At 52.8% G+C, this 17,722-nt stretch overlaps 1 protein-coding gene across 7 annotated transcripts in view; it reads left to right on the top strand.

Moving 5' to 3' along the window:
- Window positions 1–17,722, top strand: part of BRME1 (break repair meiotic recombinase recruitment factor 1) — a 23,813-nt gene extending 6,091 nt beyond the window's left edge. For 3 of the 7 annotated variants that reach the window (XM_063616316.1, XM_055238145.2, XM_055238141.1), the window contains exons 3-9: window positions 4,770–4,944; window positions 7,100–7,181; window positions 7,432–7,536; window positions 9,846–11,120; window positions 14,300–14,394; window positions 16,968–17,060; window positions 17,418–17,722. In XM_063616316.1, coding sequence (XP_063472386.1) covers window positions 4,770–4,944; window positions 7,100–7,181; window positions 7,432–7,536; window positions 9,846–11,120; window positions 14,300–14,394; window positions 16,968–17,060; window positions 17,418–17,568 — 1,976 coding nt within the window. In that variant the 3' untranslated portion in view covers window positions 17,569–17,722. Of the gene's footprint in view, window positions 1–4,769; window positions 4,945–7,099; window positions 7,182–7,431; window positions 8,238–9,845; window positions 11,121–14,299; window positions 14,395–16,967; window positions 17,061–17,417 lie in introns of those variants that run through there. The other 4 variants (XM_055238144.1, XM_055238142.1, XM_055238146.2 and 1 more) reach the window with 4 other exon arrangements.

The following is a 17,722-nucleotide window of genomic DNA, read 5'->3' as shown; positions in this document are numbered from 1 at the left end:
CAGCCCTTTCTGTGTGTGCTGGAAGGGTGGAGAGAGAGGAACAAAATTCTGGCAGGTGGTGAAGAGGCCTTTTCCCTCCCAATGTCTTTAGTCTTTGGTGTCGAACACAAGGTTCTGCCTTATTTTTTCTTAAATTAGTCCCATGTGGATAGATCACAGGAAGGAAAGAGAAGACTCTTCAATGCCATTGATATTTTTTTGCTTTTTATTCGGTACAAATGGCCATTCAGTCAGCCAAGTGAGCAAGTGTTTGAGAATCTCAAGAAACCAAATAAACAAAGCAGCTATATTTTGTCTTTTCTGACAGACCACAAGGTCGTGTTTCTTTTGAAACAGAGTCTTGCTCTGTCACCCAGGCTGGAGTACAGTGGTGCAATCTTGGCTCACTGCAACCTCCGCCGCCTGGGTTCAAGCGATTCTCCTGCCTCAACCTCCTGATTAGCTGGGACTACAGGTGCCCACCACCACACCTGGCTAATTTTTTGTATTTGTAGTAGAGACGGTTTCACCATGTTGGCCAGGCTGGTCTTGAACTCCTGACCTCAAGCAATCCGCCCACCTCACCCTCTCAAAGTGGTGAGATTACAGGCATGAGCCACCGCGCCTGGATGGTTAGGAATATGTTTCTATAAGCAATGTCCTTCGGAGCTTTACTTGTGGTGGTACGTCCTTTGAGGTGGGCACCTGAGGGGGCGGGGCAGGGCGAAGAGGAGATCAAAGGGTGCAGCGCACTCAGTTCCTGCCCTGGAGATCCTCCAGCTCTAGTCAGGGGACAAAGGAAAATGCTTCTCACGGGGAGAGCTAAGCAAATATACAGCAGTGGGATAAAGTTATAAATGGGCACTCCTGAACCGTAACTGACAGAATTACATGCAATTGACCGTGCGCCATGGCTCACACCTGCAATCCCAGCACTTTGGGAGGCCAAGGCAGGCAGATCACTTGAGATCAGGAGTTCAAAACCAGCGTGGCCAACATGGTGAAAACCCATCTCTACTGAAAATACAAAAAAATTAACCAGGCATGGTGGCTTGCGCCTGTAGTCGCAGCCAATCGGGAGGCTGAGGCAGGAGAATTGCTTGAACCTAGGAAGTGGAGGTTACAGTGAGCTGAGATCATGCCACTGTACTCTAGCCTGGGTGATAGAGCAAGAGTCTATCTCAAAAAAAAAAAAAAAAAGAAGAAGAAGAATTAGAACCAATTACAGGAAGATTGCTGTGGTTTAGTGGAGGGCAAACAGCTGAATGAGGACTGATGCAGACGCTAGCAATTGGCGTCGAGGAAAGAGAGACTCATTCAGTAGGTTTACTTCATGACGTATAAGTGTGTAGTGTAGAGCTGAGGTTGGAAAGAGTCCATCTGGGGTTTGGATAGTGTTATTCTTTTTTTTTTTTTTTTTTTTTTTTTTTTTTTGAGATGGAGTTTCACTCTTGTTGCCCAGGCTGGAGTGCAATGACGCGATATCGCCTCACCGCAACCTCCGCCTCCCGGTTTCAAGCGATTCTCCTGCCTCAGCCTCCCGAGTAGCTGAGATTACAGGCATGAGCCACCATGCCCGGCTAATTTTGTATTTTTAGCAGAGACAGGGTTTCTCCATGTTGGTCAGGCTGGTCTTGAACTCCCGACCTCAGGTGATCCGCCCGCCTCGGCCTCCCAAAGTGCTGGGATTACAGGCATGAGCCACTGTGCCCGGTCCTGGATAGTGTTATTCTTTAGTTTTTTTTTAGAGACAGGATCTAGCTCTGTTGCTGAGGCCAGAGTGCAGTGGCACAATCACGGCTCGCTGCAGCCTCAACCTCCAGGGCTCAAGCGATCCTCCTGCCTCAGCCTCCTGAGTAGCTGAGACTACAGGTGCATGCCACCACCCTCAGCTAATTTTTAAATGTTTTATAGAGGTGGGATCTCACTGTGTTACCCAAGTGAGATCCTGGACTAAAGCGATCCTACCCCCTCAGCCTCCTGAGTAGCTGGGACTACAGGTGTGCACCACCACACCTGGCTGTTGGTTTGTCTTTTTGTTCTCCCTGCCTTGGCAGAAATCTACTACATAGTAGGCATTCAGTAAATGCTCAAGTATTCTTAAGTGTGCTAGTTCTGGAGTTGGACCGGGTGTCAGCCTCGGTTCCTTGGCCTCCGTGTGCCTTAATGTTTTCACCTCTCTGGGAACTTGGGGCCCTTGGGTGTCAATTCTCGAATCTTTCCTTTCCTTTTAATTTAATTTAATTATTTATTTTTTTTGAGATAGAATCTCACTCCCTTGCCCAGGCTGGAGTGCAGTGGCGCTATCTTGGCTTATTGCAACCTCAGCCCCCCTGATTCAAGCCATTCTCCTGCCTCAGCCTCCCAAGTAACTGGGATTACAGGTGCCCACCACCATGCCCAGCTAACTTTTGCATTTTTAGTAGAGATGGGGTTTTGCCATATTGCCCTTTTATTTATTTATTTATTTTAATTTAAATGTTTAATTTAAACATTTTTTTGAGACAGGCTCTAGTTCTGTTGCCCAGGCTGGAGTGCAGTGGCACAGTCTGGACTCACTGCAATCTCTTCCTCCAGGCTCAAGTCATCCTCCCCCTTCAGCCACCCAAGTACGTGGGACTACAGGCATGCACCACCATGTTTGGCTAATTTTCGTACTTTTTAGACAGGGTTTCACCATGTTGCCCAGGCTGGTCTTGAACTGCTGAGCTCAAGCAATCCACCTGCCTCGGCCTCCCAAAGTCCTGGGATTACAGGATGGCATCTTTCCTTGCTGGTGACAAAGGCTGATACTTTAATCATGGACAAAGATAATATTGAATTGCTCAAGGTTACTTCTGTAAGGCAGGCATAACAGCAGCACCCTGCCTTGAGCTTTTATCTTAACACACACAAGTTCTTAGGACAGCATCTGGTGTGGCACTCACTAGAATCAACCCTTATCATTTGTTCACTGAATACATGATTAGGTTTGGGGAAGTCTTACAAGCCGGCTACTATTGAAAGTTTTGATGTGGCTGGGCACGGTGGCTCATGCCTGTAATCCCAGCACTTTAGGAGGCCAAGGTGGGCGGATCATGAGGTCAAGAAATCGAGACCATCCTGGCCAACATGGTGAAAGCCCGTCTCTACTAAAAATACAAAAATTAGCTGGGCGTGGTGGTGCACGCCTGTGGTCCCAGCTACTCAGGAGGCTGAGGCAGGAGAATCACTTGAACCCAGGAGGCAGAGGTTGCAGTGAGCAGAGATCGTGCCATTGCACTCCTAGCCTGGTGACAGAGTGAGACTCTGTCTCAAAAAAAAAAAAAAAAGAAAAGAAAAGAAAAGTTTCGATGTAAGGGAGTTTTCTTAATTCAAAAAATGAATGCTGGCCAGGCAAAGTGGTTCATGCCTGTAATTCCAGCACTTCAGGAGGCTGAGACAGGAGGATCACTTGAGCGCCAGAGTTCATGACCAGCCTGGGCAACATATGAGACCCTGTCTCTACAAAACAAAAGCAAAAGAAAACTTAGCCAGGCATGGTGGCACACACCTTTTGTCCCAGCTACTCGAGTGGCCTGAGGCAGGAGGATGGCTTGAGCCCATGAGGTCAAGACTGCAGTGATCCACAATTGCACCACCACACTCCAGCTGGGGAGACAAAGCCAGACCCTGTCTCAAAAAAAGAAAAAAAAATATATAGTATATATAATACATAAATACGTATATATAAATACATATGTATGTATAAATACATATATACATATTTGGCTGAGGCTGAATCCTGAGGTGGCATGGCCTGGCTTTAGATCACATGGAACAACCTGGCAATATAATGGGATATATAATATATATTGTATATATTTAATAAATGTATAATATATCATATATAAATATATAATACAAGGATATATTTTTATAATATATTAATATATCATAAGCATAATTTAAATAGTATGTATTTTATAATTATAAATATATAATATGTAAATACATTATAATTATATATTTTATATGTATGTATATGTTAAATATGAATACATATGTATTTTTATATATGATTTATAATATATATTAATTTTTTTTTTTGAGACAGAGTCTTGCTCTGTCAACCAGGCTGGAGTGCAGTAGCGCAATCTCAGCTCACTGCAACTTCTGCCTCCCGGGTTCAAGCGATTCTCCTGCCTCAGCCTCCCAAGTAGCTGGGACTATAGGTGGGTGCCACCATGCCCAGCTAATTTTTGTATTTTCAGTAGAGACGGGGTTTTGCCATGTTGGCCAGGCTGGTCTTCAACTCCTGACCTTAGGTGATCCACCCGCCTCGGCCTCCCAAAGTGCTGGGATTATAGGGGTGAACCACTGTGCTATATATACAAAGATGTCAATAAGCATCTTTAGCCTCTTAAATGCCAGAAGAAGACACATCGCAATTGCTTTCAGTGATGGGGAAGTTAGTGCAGAAATGCAAGGGGCCAGGACGTGGCCAAAGCATCATCTCTTCAGCACCCGGTGGCTGAGAGTCCCGGTTTTCCCAGGACGGCTATTTTGCAGATGTCTCAGCACACTAGAGTGGTACATAATTTAGTCTTGTCTGCCCTTGGTGGTGTGCATTTATCCAGTCACATGCTAAGTATTTATTGAGCACCAACAGTATACAAGATGCTCTTACAGGCACTTGGGACCCCGCAGAGAGTGAAATGGATTCGGCTCCTTCTCGCATGCAGTGTGGTCGTAGTGGGGGAGACCTCAGTTGTCAGCCATGGCAGTGGCTGTATCCCCAACCCCTTCATCTTCCTCTATCTCTAAAACAGGAGACGGACTCTGTCCTCCAAAACCCCTAAAGAACCCAAGGCTAGGAGACTCTGATGGGGACCCCCAGAGTTCCATGTTGGGCTATTTACATCACCCTGAGGAGCCAGAGAGCAAACTGGGACCTGTTCCCTCTACACAGCAGCACAGGGAGGAACCAGGAAAGGCCGTGTCCAGGTAGGTGGCTCTGAACATTCCGGCAGGTCTCCCCACTGACAGTCCACATAGCACAGCAGCTCAGCAGACAGCAATGCTTTGGGAAAGAGACCCACAACCTATCCAGTGCTGTGACCCACTCCCTCCCAGAGCTCAGGGCCCTCGGATCTCGCTTCTCCTAGCTTTCCTCGCTGGTAAGAAGGGTTGATGTTTTAGCCGGGCATGGTGGCTAATGCCTGTAATCCCAACACTTTGGGAGGCCGAGGGGGGAAGATCACTTGAGGTCACGAGTTTGAGACAAGCTTGGCCAACACTGCAAAATCCCATCTCTACTAAAAATACAAAAATTAGCCGGGTGTGGTGGCACACCTGTAATCCCAGATACTCGGGAGGCTAAGGCAGGAGAATCCACTGAACCCAGGAGGCAGAGGTTGCAGTAAGCTGAGATCATGCCACTACACTTCAGCCTGGGCAACAGTGAGACTCCATCTAAAAAAAGAAAAAAAGAAGTTTTAACTGTGGGCAAGGATAACATTGAATTTTTCAGGGTTACAGAACTCATATTCTATAACTCATATTCTGTCTGCTGGTCAAACCCATCTGTCTTCCACATTCCTCCTCCTCCTTAATCAAGAAGGGACAAAGGAATTGTTATGTGAGCTAACAACCAATAAAAAAGAAACGCAATCAGGGCTGGGTGCAGTCGCTCGTGCCTGTAATCCCAGCACATTGAGAGGCTGAGGCAAGAGGATTGCTTAAGCCCAGGAGTTCAAGAGGAGCCTGTGTAACATAACAAGGATAACCCCATATCTACAAGAAATAAAATAATTAGCCAAAACAAAACGATATACATATCCTTATTTATTTACTTATTTATTTGAGACAGGGTCTTGCTCTGTCACCCAGGCTGGAGTGCAGTGGCACGATCTCGGCTCACTGCAACCTCCACTTCCTGGGTTGAAGCGATTCTCCTGCCTCAGCCTCCTGAGTAGCTGGGATGAAAGGCGCCCGCCACCACACCCAACTAATTTTTGTATTTTTAATAGAGATGGGGTTTCACCATGTTGGCCAGGCTGGTCTCGAACTCCTGACTTAAGGTGATCCACCTGCCTCGGCCTCCCAAAGTGCTGGGATTACAGGCCTGAGCCACCACGCCTGGCCCTTATTTATTTAAATATAACCCTAAGTTTCACTAGTTTTTAAAGTCGCTATGTTTCTTGCATCCACGATTTCCTTTCCCTAGAATGTGCTGTGTCAGGGCTGGAGTGTCCGTCCAAATGAGAATATCCCTATTCCCAGTTCAGAAGGCAATACCTGGGATTATAACTGTAACAAAGTCACCTGTTGAGGCAGTGTATTCTCCAGGTGGGACTCTGCACCCTCCTTGCCAGTTAAATGTTCTCAGGTCACTGCTTCTCCATCCCCATCCCATTCTTTTAAAGCAGGTTTTCCAGGGCCTTCCATCTAGCAGACATTTTTTTTTTTGAGACAGGGTCTTCCTCTGTCACCCAGGCTGGAGTGCAGTGGCGTGATCATAGCTCATTGCAGCCTGAACTCCCCTGGCTCAGATGATCCTGCCCTCTCAGCCTCCCAAGTAGCTGGGACCACAGGCACGCATCACCACGTCCAGCTAATTTTTAAATTTTTTGTAGAAAAAGGGTCTCACTATGTTGCTCAGGCTGGGCATCCACCCACCTCAGCTTCCCACAGTGCTGGGATTAAAGGGATGAGCCACTGCGCCCAGCCTAGGAGACTCTTAGCACCGGTTTCCTCTTGGATTTTGTTTTGCATTTGTCTCAATAGGTGAGTGACAACCTAGGAAGATTTCAGATCCCCCTCGTTTATTTGTTTGTTTGTTTGTATTTGACACAGAGCCTAGTTCTCTCGCCTGGGCTGGAATGCAGTAGCACAATCTTGGCTCACTGCAACCACTACCTCCTGAGTTCAAGCCATTCTGCCTCAGCCTCCCGAGTAGCTGGGATTATAGGCGTGCGCCACCACATCCAGCTAATTTTTGTATTTTTAGTAGAGATAGGGTTTCACCATGTTCCCCAGGTTGGTCTCGAACTCCTGGCCTCGGTGATCTGCCCACCTCAGCCGCCCAAACTGCTGGGATTACAGATGTGAGCCACCATGCCCGGGCAGATCTCCCTCAGTTTTATCTTTTCCTACACAGCTCCCCCGATGAGGAAACAGGATCTCCCTGCCGGCTCCTCCGTCAACCAGAAAAGGAGCCAGCTCCCCTTCCTCCTTCCCAGGTGAGCTCGTCCTGTGGCCTTGTGGATATCGAAGCACCACTGCCTCCCTTAAAGTTTCGGCTCTGTGTCTCCCTTCTTTGTCACCAATTGCTCACTCATGGTCTACAGGGGCTGGAGGGAAGGTGCCCAGAGGCAAGGGCGGAGTTCTCCCAAGGCTACAAGAAAGGACCAGGTTTGGGGTTGCTTCTTTCCTGAGACCTCATTCCTCTCTTATCTTTGTTGCTGCTTTGTTCTTGTATCCGGTTTACAGAACTCAGTCGGGAGGTTTGTTCCCCAGTTTGCAAAATCCAGGAAGACAGTGGCAAGAAAAGGAGAGATGAAGGATGAGGACCGTGGGAGTGAGGCCTTTAGCCTGGTAAGGCTCTAAAATCAGCCAGGCTGAGCCCAGCGCAGGTGCAGCCTCCTGGCCCAGCCTCGGCAGCCCCATTTAACCCTGGAGTTCTTTGGCAATGGTGAGGCCCGCACCTCTCCACCCGCCGTTTTCAGTACATTGCACTATGGATGTGTGTTGTGTATGCAACAATTCTTTATTTTTTTTTCTTTTTTTTGAGACAGAGTTTCACTCTTGTCACCCAGGTTGGAGTGCAATGGCGCCATCTTGGCTCACTGCAACCTCTGCCCCACTGGGTTCAAGCAATTCTCCCATCTCAGCCTCCCGAGTAGCTGGGATAACAGGCGCCTGCCAACTGCGCCCAGCTAATTTTTGTATTTTTGGTAGAGACGGAGTTCCACCATGTTGGCCAGCCTGGTCTTGAACTTCTGACCTCAGGTGATCTGCCCGCTTCAGCCACCCAAAGTGCTGGGATTACAGGCATGAGCCACCGTGCACGGCCTTACCACAGTTTTTTAAAAAACACAAAATGGTACAGAGTGAAGTTCCGGTGTTCTCTGTTTTAGCTTTGCCAAGTGGTAACACCATGCATAACTATAGTCCATCGTCAAAACTAGGCAATTGGTCAGGTGCAGTGGCTCATGCCTATGATCCCAACACTTTGGGAGACCTCCCTTGACCAGCCTGAGCAACATGGCAAGACTCTGTCTCTACAATAATTTTTTTTTTTTTTTTTGAGATGGAGTCTTGCTTATCGCCCAGGCTGGAGTGCAGTGGTGTGATCTCGGCTCACTGCAGCCTCCATCTCCTGGGTTCAAGCGATTCTCCTGCCTCAGCCTCCCCAGTAGCTGGGACTACAGGCGCCCACCACCACACCTGGCTTATTTTTGTATTTTTATTAGAATAGGGGTTTCACCCTGTTGGCCAGGCTGGTCTCAAACTCCCAACTTCAAATGATCCACCTGCCTCGGCCTCTCAAAGTGCTGGGATTACAGGCATGAGCCACTGCATCCAGGCTACAATAATCATTTTAAAACTTGGCCAGGTGCAGTGGCTCCCACCTGTAATCCCAGCACTTTGGGAGGCCGAGGCGGGAGGATCACTTGAGCCCAGGCATTCAAGACCAGCCTGGGAAACATGGCACAACTCCATCTCTACAAAAAAACCCACAAAATTTAGCCAGGTGTGGTGTGTACCTGTAGTTCCAGCTACTTAGGAGGCTGAGGTGGGACTGTCACCTGAATCTAGTAAGGTCAAAACTACAGTGAGCCGTGATCACACCACTGCACTCCAGCCTGGACGAAAGAGTGAGACCCTGTCTCAAAATTATGAAAAAGAAATAATAAAAATAATGATAGCCGCTGGGTGCGGTGCCTCACGCCTTTAATCCCAGCACTTTGGGAGGCCGAGACAGGCAGATCACCTGAGGTCTGTAGTTCGAGACCAGCCTGGTCAACATGGAGAAACTCTGTCTCTACTAAGTATACAAAATTAGCCGGGCATGGGGGTGCGAGCCTGTAATCCCAGCTACTTGGGAGGCTGAGGCAGGAGAATTGCTTGAACCTGGGAGGTGGGGGTTGCGGTGAGCCAAGATGGCACCATTGCACTCCAGCCTGGGCAACAAGAGTGAAACTCTGTCTAAAAGTAATAATAATAATAAACAGGAAATTGACATTGGTGTGGTCTGAATGCCACCTTGGTTTTCATATCCCTGATCTGATTGAGTGCCTGGTGCTGGCAGAGAGAAGAGCTTGGTGGAAGGAGAGGTTTCTGTGCTTCCAGATCCCCCTCCAGTCACCGGCCCTGGTACTGATGCCTATTTCCATGCATGATGGCCGGTGCCAATATCTGAGTCTTTGAACAGGGCAGTCACAACTATTAGATCGGTGTAAAAGTAAGTGCAGTTTTTGCCATTAATTTTTGTGCGTGTGTGAGACAGAGTCTTACTCTGTCGTCCAGGCTGGAGTGCAGTCCTATCTCGGCTCACTGCAACCTCCGCTTCCCGGTTTCAAACAATTCTCCTGCCTTAGCCTCCTGAGTAGTTGGGACTACAGTCACCTGCCACCACGCCTGCCTAATTTTTCTATTTGTTTAGTAGAGACGGGGTTTCACCATTTTGGCCAGGCTGATCTTGAACTCCTGACCTCAAGTGATCCGCCCACCTCAGCCTCCCAAAGTGCTGGGATTACAGGCGTGACCCACCACGCCTGGCCAGTTTTTGCCATTAAAAGTAATGACAAAACCCGCAATTACTTTTACACCAACCTAATAGAAAACTCTTCAGAGAACTTGGTTATCAAAGGCCCCAGGGCTGAGTCTTTTTCTTTCCACAGGAAACACTCCCAGAGTCCAGTGCCCAGAGTCCAGGATGCCAGCTGCTAGTGGAGACCCTGGGAGCCCCCCTCCAGGATGCCACGGAGCCGGGGGACCCAATGCAGGCAGACAGTGCCCGCCCTGAGCAGAGCAGTCAGAGCCCTGTGCAGGCGGTGCCCAAAAGTGGGGATTCTCAGCCTGATGACCCTCCAGACAGGGGGACAGGGTTGTCCGCCTCACAGAGGGCCAGCCAAGACCACCTGTCAGAACAAGGGGCCGACGACAGCAAGCCTGAGACAGACAGGGTTCCAGGTGATCGTGGCCAAAAGGAACACCTACCAAGCAGTGATTCTGAAGGGGAGAAGCCAGACAGAGTAGCCCACCAGGAGGGAGGGGCCCAAAGGACAGCAGGGGCTGGTCTGCCTGGAGGGCCCCAGGAAGAGGGAGACGGTGTCCCCTGTACCCCAGCATCAGCTCCTACCTCGGGCCCTGCTCCGGGACTGAGCCCTGCCTCTTGGTGCCTGGAACCTGGGTCTGTGGCCCAGGGCTCCCCTGACCCCCAGCAGACTCCCAGCAGGATGGGTAGGGAAGGGGAAGGGACTCATAGCAGCCTGGGATGCTCCTCCCTCGGGATGGTTGTCATCGCAGACCTGAGCACAGACCCCACTGAGCTGGAAGAGAGGGCTCTGGAGGTGGCTGGGCCCCATTGGCAGGCCAGTGCTATATCACCTGCCTCTCCCAGGAGGCAGGCCGCTGATGGAGGCCACAGGAGGGCCTTGCCAGGCTGCACCTCGCTCACTGGGGAAACCACAGGAGAAAGCGGGGAGGCAGGGCAGGATGGCAAGCCCCCCGGCGATGTCCCAGTGGGCCCTATGGCCTCCCTGGCTCTGGCATCCGGGAGCGGAGAGTCCATGATGGGTGCTGGAGATTCCGGCCATGCATCCCCGGACACAGGTCCATGTGTCAATCAGAAGCAGGAGCCAGGCCCTGCTCAAGAGGCAGCCGAGTTAGGTGGCCAGAACCTCGAACGAGACCTCGAGGGGCTCCGTGTGTCCCCACAAGCCTCTGTTCTGCTGGAACACAGAGAAACAGCAGACGGCCCTCTCCAGGAGCCCGGGGCTCAGCAGGGCATTCCAGACACCACCTCAGACCTGGCAGGGCAGCGAGACCATCTGCCTCATTCTGCAGACCAGGGCACCTGGGCAGACTCTTTAGCTGTGGAACTCGACTTCCTGCTGGATAGCCAGATACAGGATGCCCTGGACGCCTCTGACTTTGAAGCCCCACCTGAGCAGGTAAGAGCTGCCCCGAGTGACAGACATACCTGCCCAGGGCAGGCACCCAACCTCCACAAGCCCCCTCCTCACTCGGCGCAGCGGTGGAGGGGGAGCTGGGGCTCAGGGCTTACCATTTACACAGCCAACAACTCTAGGAGTCCGAGTCGCAGCTCTACTGGGTGTGGAGTCGGTGGTTTTCCAGAAAGTGTAGACCTGCCTTTCGGTGGTTGTCGACATGTCCAGGGATGGTAACACACAGCTGCTTTCTCAGCCGGGCCTCCCACGTTGAACTGGAGTCCCCAGGAGTGCCAGCCCCTGGCAGCTTCTGCTTCAGTGCCTGACCCTGGCTGTGGGGTCCCAGGGGATGTATTGAGGGGGGTAGACACAGATGGAGAGAAGCTGGGTCTGGGGACTGCTTCATAGCTGGGCCTGGGGAGGGGGCTTCACTCCCAAGCTGCAAAAGAGCCTTTGCCCATCTCCTTAGGGTCCTCTGGGGGTCCTGATGTGATTCTTTCCCAAACATACATAAGTCATTTTGTTTTTCTGCCAGAACGTGTAAGGGCTTTGCCTCCTTCAGGGATCTGCCCGCCCCACTGGCTGCCGGGATGTGGCCTCCTCTGGCTCCAGAGCCAGTGTCAGCCGTTGGCGTTCGTTCTCCTGTCTGGGCAGGTGGCAGCCTTGCTTCAGCCCTGCCCCCAAGGGAAAGAGCGACCTCCCCAGCCATTGGCACACCTGAGCCTGGGCCGAGAGCGTCACAGTCACGCCCAGGGAGGTAGGCAGTTCTCTGTCCACACACTGGGTGTGGCAGCAAAGACTCTAGAGGAGTTCGTGCACCTGCTAGAGGTGAGGCAGGTGGGAGGGGAGGAGGCCAGGCTGGCACCCAGGTCATGCCTCAGCCGCCACGTCCTGGAACACAGAGCCCAGTTTGCTTTTCAAATGTCAGCCTCTGTTTCTTTGGCTGCCCCTGTGTTGAGATGTAAAAAAAAAAAAAAAAAAAAAAAAAAAAATTCTCGGTCTCCCAAAGTGCTGGGATTACAGGCCAGGCACAGTGGCTCCCACCTGTAATCCCAGCACTTTGGGAGACCGAGGCGGGAGAGCAGGACCAGCCTGGCCAACATGGTGAAGCCCCATCTCTACCAAAATACAAAAATTAGTTGGGCATGGTGGCATGTGCCTCTAATCCCAGCTACTCCAGAAGCTGAGGCAGAAGAATCACTTGAACCCGGGAGACTGAGGTTGCAGTGAGCCAAGATCATGCCACTGTGCTCCAGTCTGGGCGACAGAGCAAGACTCTCTCAAAAAAAGAAAAAATTAGCCAGGCATGGGGATGCACGGCTGCAGTCCCAGCTACTTGGGAGGCTGAGGGGGGAGAATCACTTGAGCCCAGGAGGTTGAGGTTGCAGTGAGCCGAGATTACGCCACTGCACTCCAGCCTGGGTGCCGGACACCCTGTCTCAAAAAAAAAAAAAAAAAAAAAAAAAAGTGAGTCACAGTGCGGTTCAGTGGTAGAGGCTGAACACGAGCATGTGGGAAAGGCAGGAGTTCTGATGCTGGGCACAGCTGAAATTTTATGAGAGCCTCATGCCTTGCAAAATGCAAATCCCTCGCTTGAGAGAAGAGCCGCCTCCATTGCCTCCAGTCTGTGGTCTCGTGGGTGGTGGCTTGGAGAGAAGGCTGGGAAATGGTTAAGGTGTTTGGGGCCAGGTGTGCCTAGGTAGCATCCAGCAGGTAAAGCCCCTAGCCCTCCTAAACGGGCTGCCAAGCTGCAAGCTTGGAAAAAGACCCTGAAATCCAGACTTGGGGGGGATCCAGACAGACAGCCAGGCTGGTCAGACCTGACCAGCATCGGCAGCCTTTCCCCAGCCAGGGGAGGAGGCACTGCCCTGACAGCACTGCCAAGGCCTGGGCGTGTTTGGTTTTGACACGAGGCGTTCCCCAGCAAGTTGAGGCGACCCAGGCAAGGAACACATTCCCGTGGGAAGGTTCCGGGTGGCTCCCGGCAGAAGGCCGAGGCCCATGTCTCCTGGCATGGGCAGGGGCACGGGGAACAGCAAAGATAGATCGAGAGGGCTGTGCCAGCACCTCCTCCTGACCTCATCATAGCCACACACCGTGCTAGAGGAGGGGACTCAGAGGTGACACAGTAGAGACAGAGCTTTCAAGCCTCAAACCAAGGTCTCGTCACGGGAGGGTTTGGTGTTACTTTCTCATAGCTCCTTTGCACTCACTCTTGGACCGATGGAGCTTCTGCAATCTGCATATGGAGTCATTTAATGTAAATTTTAGAGACAGGGTCTTGCTCTGTTGCCCAGGCTGGAGTGCAGTGGCACAATCACAGCTCACTGCAGCTTCAACCTCCTGGGCTCAAGCAGTTGATCCTCCTGCCTCAGCCTCCCGAGTAGCTAGGACCACAGGTGCGTGCCACCATGCCCAGCTAATTTTTTTTTTTTTTTTTTTTGTACAGACAGGATCTCCCCGTGTTGCCCAGGCTGGTCTGGAACTCTTGGCCTCAAACAATCCTCCCACCCCAGCCTCCCAAAGTGCTGGGACTACAGGCGTGCCTAGCCTGGCTCATTGCCTCTTTTCTGAGGGACATTGTAGGTCACCACTGTAATGGAGCTTGACATTTTCCATGGAAATTAAACCACGATTGACGATTAGAAGCTTAAGCGCCTTGGAGTTACCAGGCTTCCCCTGTGTTCAGTGGGAGTTTTCCCCTCATGTTATATTTGCAAACTCCTTTCCTAACAGGATGTGTGTGGCTCATGCAGCCAAGGTGGACGACTCCACTTCACCACAGTTGCCACCCCTTGGCGTTTTCTCTGTACCCGTAAAGACAGTGAGGGGCATGCAGGAGACTGCAGTGCTGTCAGGGCCAGAGATCATGGCACAGTGGTACCCCCACTGCCCAGATCAGCCTGTGGGAGGCCCAGGCCTAGGAGCAGACACCAGGGTTGGCTTGGCCTTTCTCTTTCCAAGGGGAAAGGACGGGCGCAGCCCAGGCTGGTAGCCCCAGGTCTACCCATCGTGGATTTCCTCCCCGTTACCGCTCTTCCTCTGCAGGAGTCCCAGCCGGCCCTGGTGTGACCTGCTGTGGCTGTGGTGAAGCCAAAGGCATCGGCGTGACTTCTGGTTCCCCTGCACAGAGCTTGCTCGACCCGGGCCCCGACCACTCACACCTCGTGCTCTCTTTCCAGCTCTTTCCTTTGGGGAACAAGCCGGGCCCTTGCTGGCGGGGCCCCAGCCCACGTGCCAGTGGAGACCCTGTTGCAGCGGCCAAGGCCCAGCCGAGGTAGGTGTGGCGTGGGTGAGAAGTGGCTCCAGGACCCTCACCAATTTTACCAAGGAGGGTGACAGATGGAGGAGACAGACCCCAGTTCTCCCTCCCTAGGCCTCGACTTCCTCAGTCCAGCAGGGGAGCTGAGCCCTGTCTTTCAAACTGTATACGTTCCCCTGCTCTCCGAAAGCAGAGAATGGGCGACAGTGACCAGTGATTGGCACCCAACCCAGCGTCTCCCCAGCAGCCTGGGACAGTGCCTCCGGCTCTGTGGGCTGTTTCTCTCTGGAAAGAGGGGCCAAAGCTTCCTCCTGAGTCCCTGGGAAGGGGAGGGGACCCAGACAGGGCTCAGAACTGTTGGCTGAGACCATCTTGGAGCCGTTCCTAGCTCTGGCACCAGGCGGGCACCCGAGTGAGTGTAACCTGCCCTCACCTCCTCCGCTCCCCACTTGGCTCTTGCCCTAGGCGAACCACCTCCTCCCTCCCGCAGGCCACCAGTGAGCCATCCTCCAGCCTGCTGTGTGTGAGGAGGGCACCCTCTCCCCCGCACCATGCCCGGGGTCCCCTCCTCCCGTGCCCTCCCACAGCCCTCCTCGAAGCCAGCGCTGGGTGGCCGCCCTCCCTGTTACCTGGCACTTGAACCTGCCTCTCTGCAGAGGCGGCAGCTTATCAATTATTTATGGCCAAGTTTCTGTTTCTGTCTAGCAGGGGTGGAGGAGGGTTTGGGACTCAGCCCTTGGCTGTGTGTGGCCCCCACACCCTCCTCCTCCTTCTCCTCCCCTAGCAGAGGGCGGCTCTGTCCCCGCCTCCTGCCCTCACTCCCTGTGACTGGTACCTGCTCTGCCACTGGCCACCTCCGCTAGCCACACACACAACCTGCACGTGGACCAGAGGCAGTTCATCAGAGCGGCCCACTGTGGTTTGAGTGAAGAGCGGGGAGGGTTCACATCTGAATCTCCGACAGCGTCCCAGGGCCAATGCAGCTCCCCTCCCCACCGCCCTGGATGTCTGGAAGCTCCCAGAGGGCCCTGGGTCTGGTTTGGTGGCTTGAGGCTGAATGTCACACACAAGAGGCTAAGGCCCAGGGGCTGCCAGACACCTCAGGGTGACCAAGGCAGGAGCAGCAGGACAGCAGTTTCCATAGTGACAGCCCTGGAGGTGCTGCGAAGCCTGGGGCATGGGCGGGTTTAGGGTGAGTGGCCCCCACTTACCCGCCTGGCCCCCTGTACTGCCCGTGTCTGAGAGCGGCACCTGTTCTGTGTGTGGGGGGGAGGGGGGGTTCTGTGGCTCCTTGGCTCTTCCATGATTTTGTTTTTGTTTATTTGTTTTATTTGTTTTGTTTTTTGTTTTTTTTTGAGACACAGTCTCACTCCCATCACGCAGGCTGGAGTACAGTGGCGCAACCTCAGCTCACTGCAGCCTCGATCTCCCAGGCTCACGTGATTCTCCCACTTCAGCCCCCTAAGTAGCTGGGACTACGGGTACCCGCCCCCACACCCAGCTAATTTTGTATATTTTTTTTAGAGACAGGATTTTGCCGTGTTGCCCAGGCTGGTCTCAAACTCCTGGATTCAAGTGATCCACCCGCCTCAGCCTCACAAAGTGATGGGATTACAGGCATGAGCCACCGTGCCTGGCAGGATATTTTTTAGATGGAGTCTTGCTCTGTTGCCCAGGCTGTTGTGCAGGATCATAGCTTACTGTAGCCTCCATCTCCCGGGCTCAAGTGATCCTCCCACTTCATCCTCCTGAGTAGCTGGGACTACAGGCGTGCACCACTACGCCTAGCTAATTTTGTATTATTTGTAGAGACAGGGTCTCACTACGTTGCCAAGGCTGGTCTTGAATTCCTGGGTTCAAGCCATCCTCCCACCTTGACCTCCCAAACCTTCCATGGATATGAATGCCATCTGGGCTGGCTTTTCTAGCACTGCCCTGGGTGCTGGGGAGGCAGTGTGGGACAAAACACAGAGTTGAGTGCTAGTGGGAGATTCCGGGTGTGGCAACATTAGAGACAGCAGATTAGATCGTCACATGGCAGAGTGTTGGGGAAAAAAAGGCAGCGGAGAAGGGGTTAAAATGTAAGGGGTGATCAGGGAAGCCACCACCCACCACCAGGAGGAGACATTTGGGAAAGAACATTCCGGAATCCTGAGAGGTGATCAAGGAATGGCCAGGAGTCTAGTGTGGCTAGATCAGAGGGGAGGGGAGAAGCGGGGGATGAGGGGAGGGCACGGGGCAGGCAGGTGGTGCACAGCTGTGGGAGGAGAGAGCTTGCCTCTGAGCTAGGTTTCCAAGTTCACAATCCCCGGTGCCTGTGGGGGACAAGCCACAGGGGCAGGAGCTAGGGAGGCGGTGGCAGCAGCATCCTGAGAGGGCAGGGGAGGTAGGGGAGAAGTGGTTGGGTTCTGGGCCTGCTGGGCAGTGGAGCCAGCTGGGTTGGCCATCAGGGTTCTGTCGTGAACAGAGGAGGACAGGCTGGACACCTGGAAAAGATGGCGTGAGGCCCGGCGGAAACCGCTCCCACTGGAGAGCTCTGGTAGTCCAGTGAGGTCGGGCCACTCTCAATTTCCTTCCTTGCTGGCCAGGACCTTCGCGGGGATCCAGGCCTCTGAGGCCTCCAGGATGGAGGACGCCACCAACGTCGTGCGTGGCCTCATCGTTGAGCTCTCCAACCTGAAGTACGGGCTGGGCTTGGACTCACAGGGCACAGGGGCTGCGGGAGGCCAGTGGGGACTCAGAGGAGCAGGGAGGGACTGAAGTGTGAAGCCCCTAGGTGGGCAGCGAGGGTCAGGCACCCCACTGCTGCTGGGTCCTCACTGTGGCCCCCCTCCCCCGTCCTTTGCAGAACACAGGCTCTGAAGAAAGGCTGGAACAGGCCCAGCCTGTGCTGCAACAGGCCCTTTCTGGTTATGTGCACGTGTGTGAGCCGTGCGTGTGCACCTGACTCATTGGTGACCATGTGGCTGTGAGGCACGGCCCTCTCTGTCACCTGGTGACCACTGAGCCCCACACGCATGCCTGCGTTTCCCCCACAGCCGGCTGATCATGGGCACCCACCGGGACCTGGAAGCCTTCAAGCGCCTCAACTACCGGAAGACAAAGCCAGGAGGCAAAGCCCCCCTGCCTTACCCTTCGAAGGGGCCTGGGAATGTCCCTCGAGGGGACCCACCCTGGAGGGAGTTGTAGGCCACTTTGAGCTCTGTGTTTCCTTTTCCACCCAGCCCCCATGTCTGCAGATCTCCTCCAAAATGCTCCAGGGGGTCCTAGTGGATCCTACCAACCTCCCTTCAGTTGCCCAGAAGTTGGTCTTCCATGGACAACACAAAGGAGGCCCTGAGGT

The sequence above is a fragment of the Symphalangus syndactylus genome, chromosome 13, assembly GCF_028878055.3.
Source record: "Symphalangus syndactylus isolate Jambi chromosome 13, NHGRI_mSymSyn1-v2.1_pri, whole genome shotgun sequence".
Taxonomy (NCBI): domain Eukaryota; kingdom Metazoa; phylum Chordata; class Mammalia; order Primates; family Hylobatidae; genus Symphalangus; species Symphalangus syndactylus.
The sequence above is the reverse complement of the archived record's forward strand: the minus strand, read 5'-3'. Positions and strand labels throughout refer to the sequence as shown.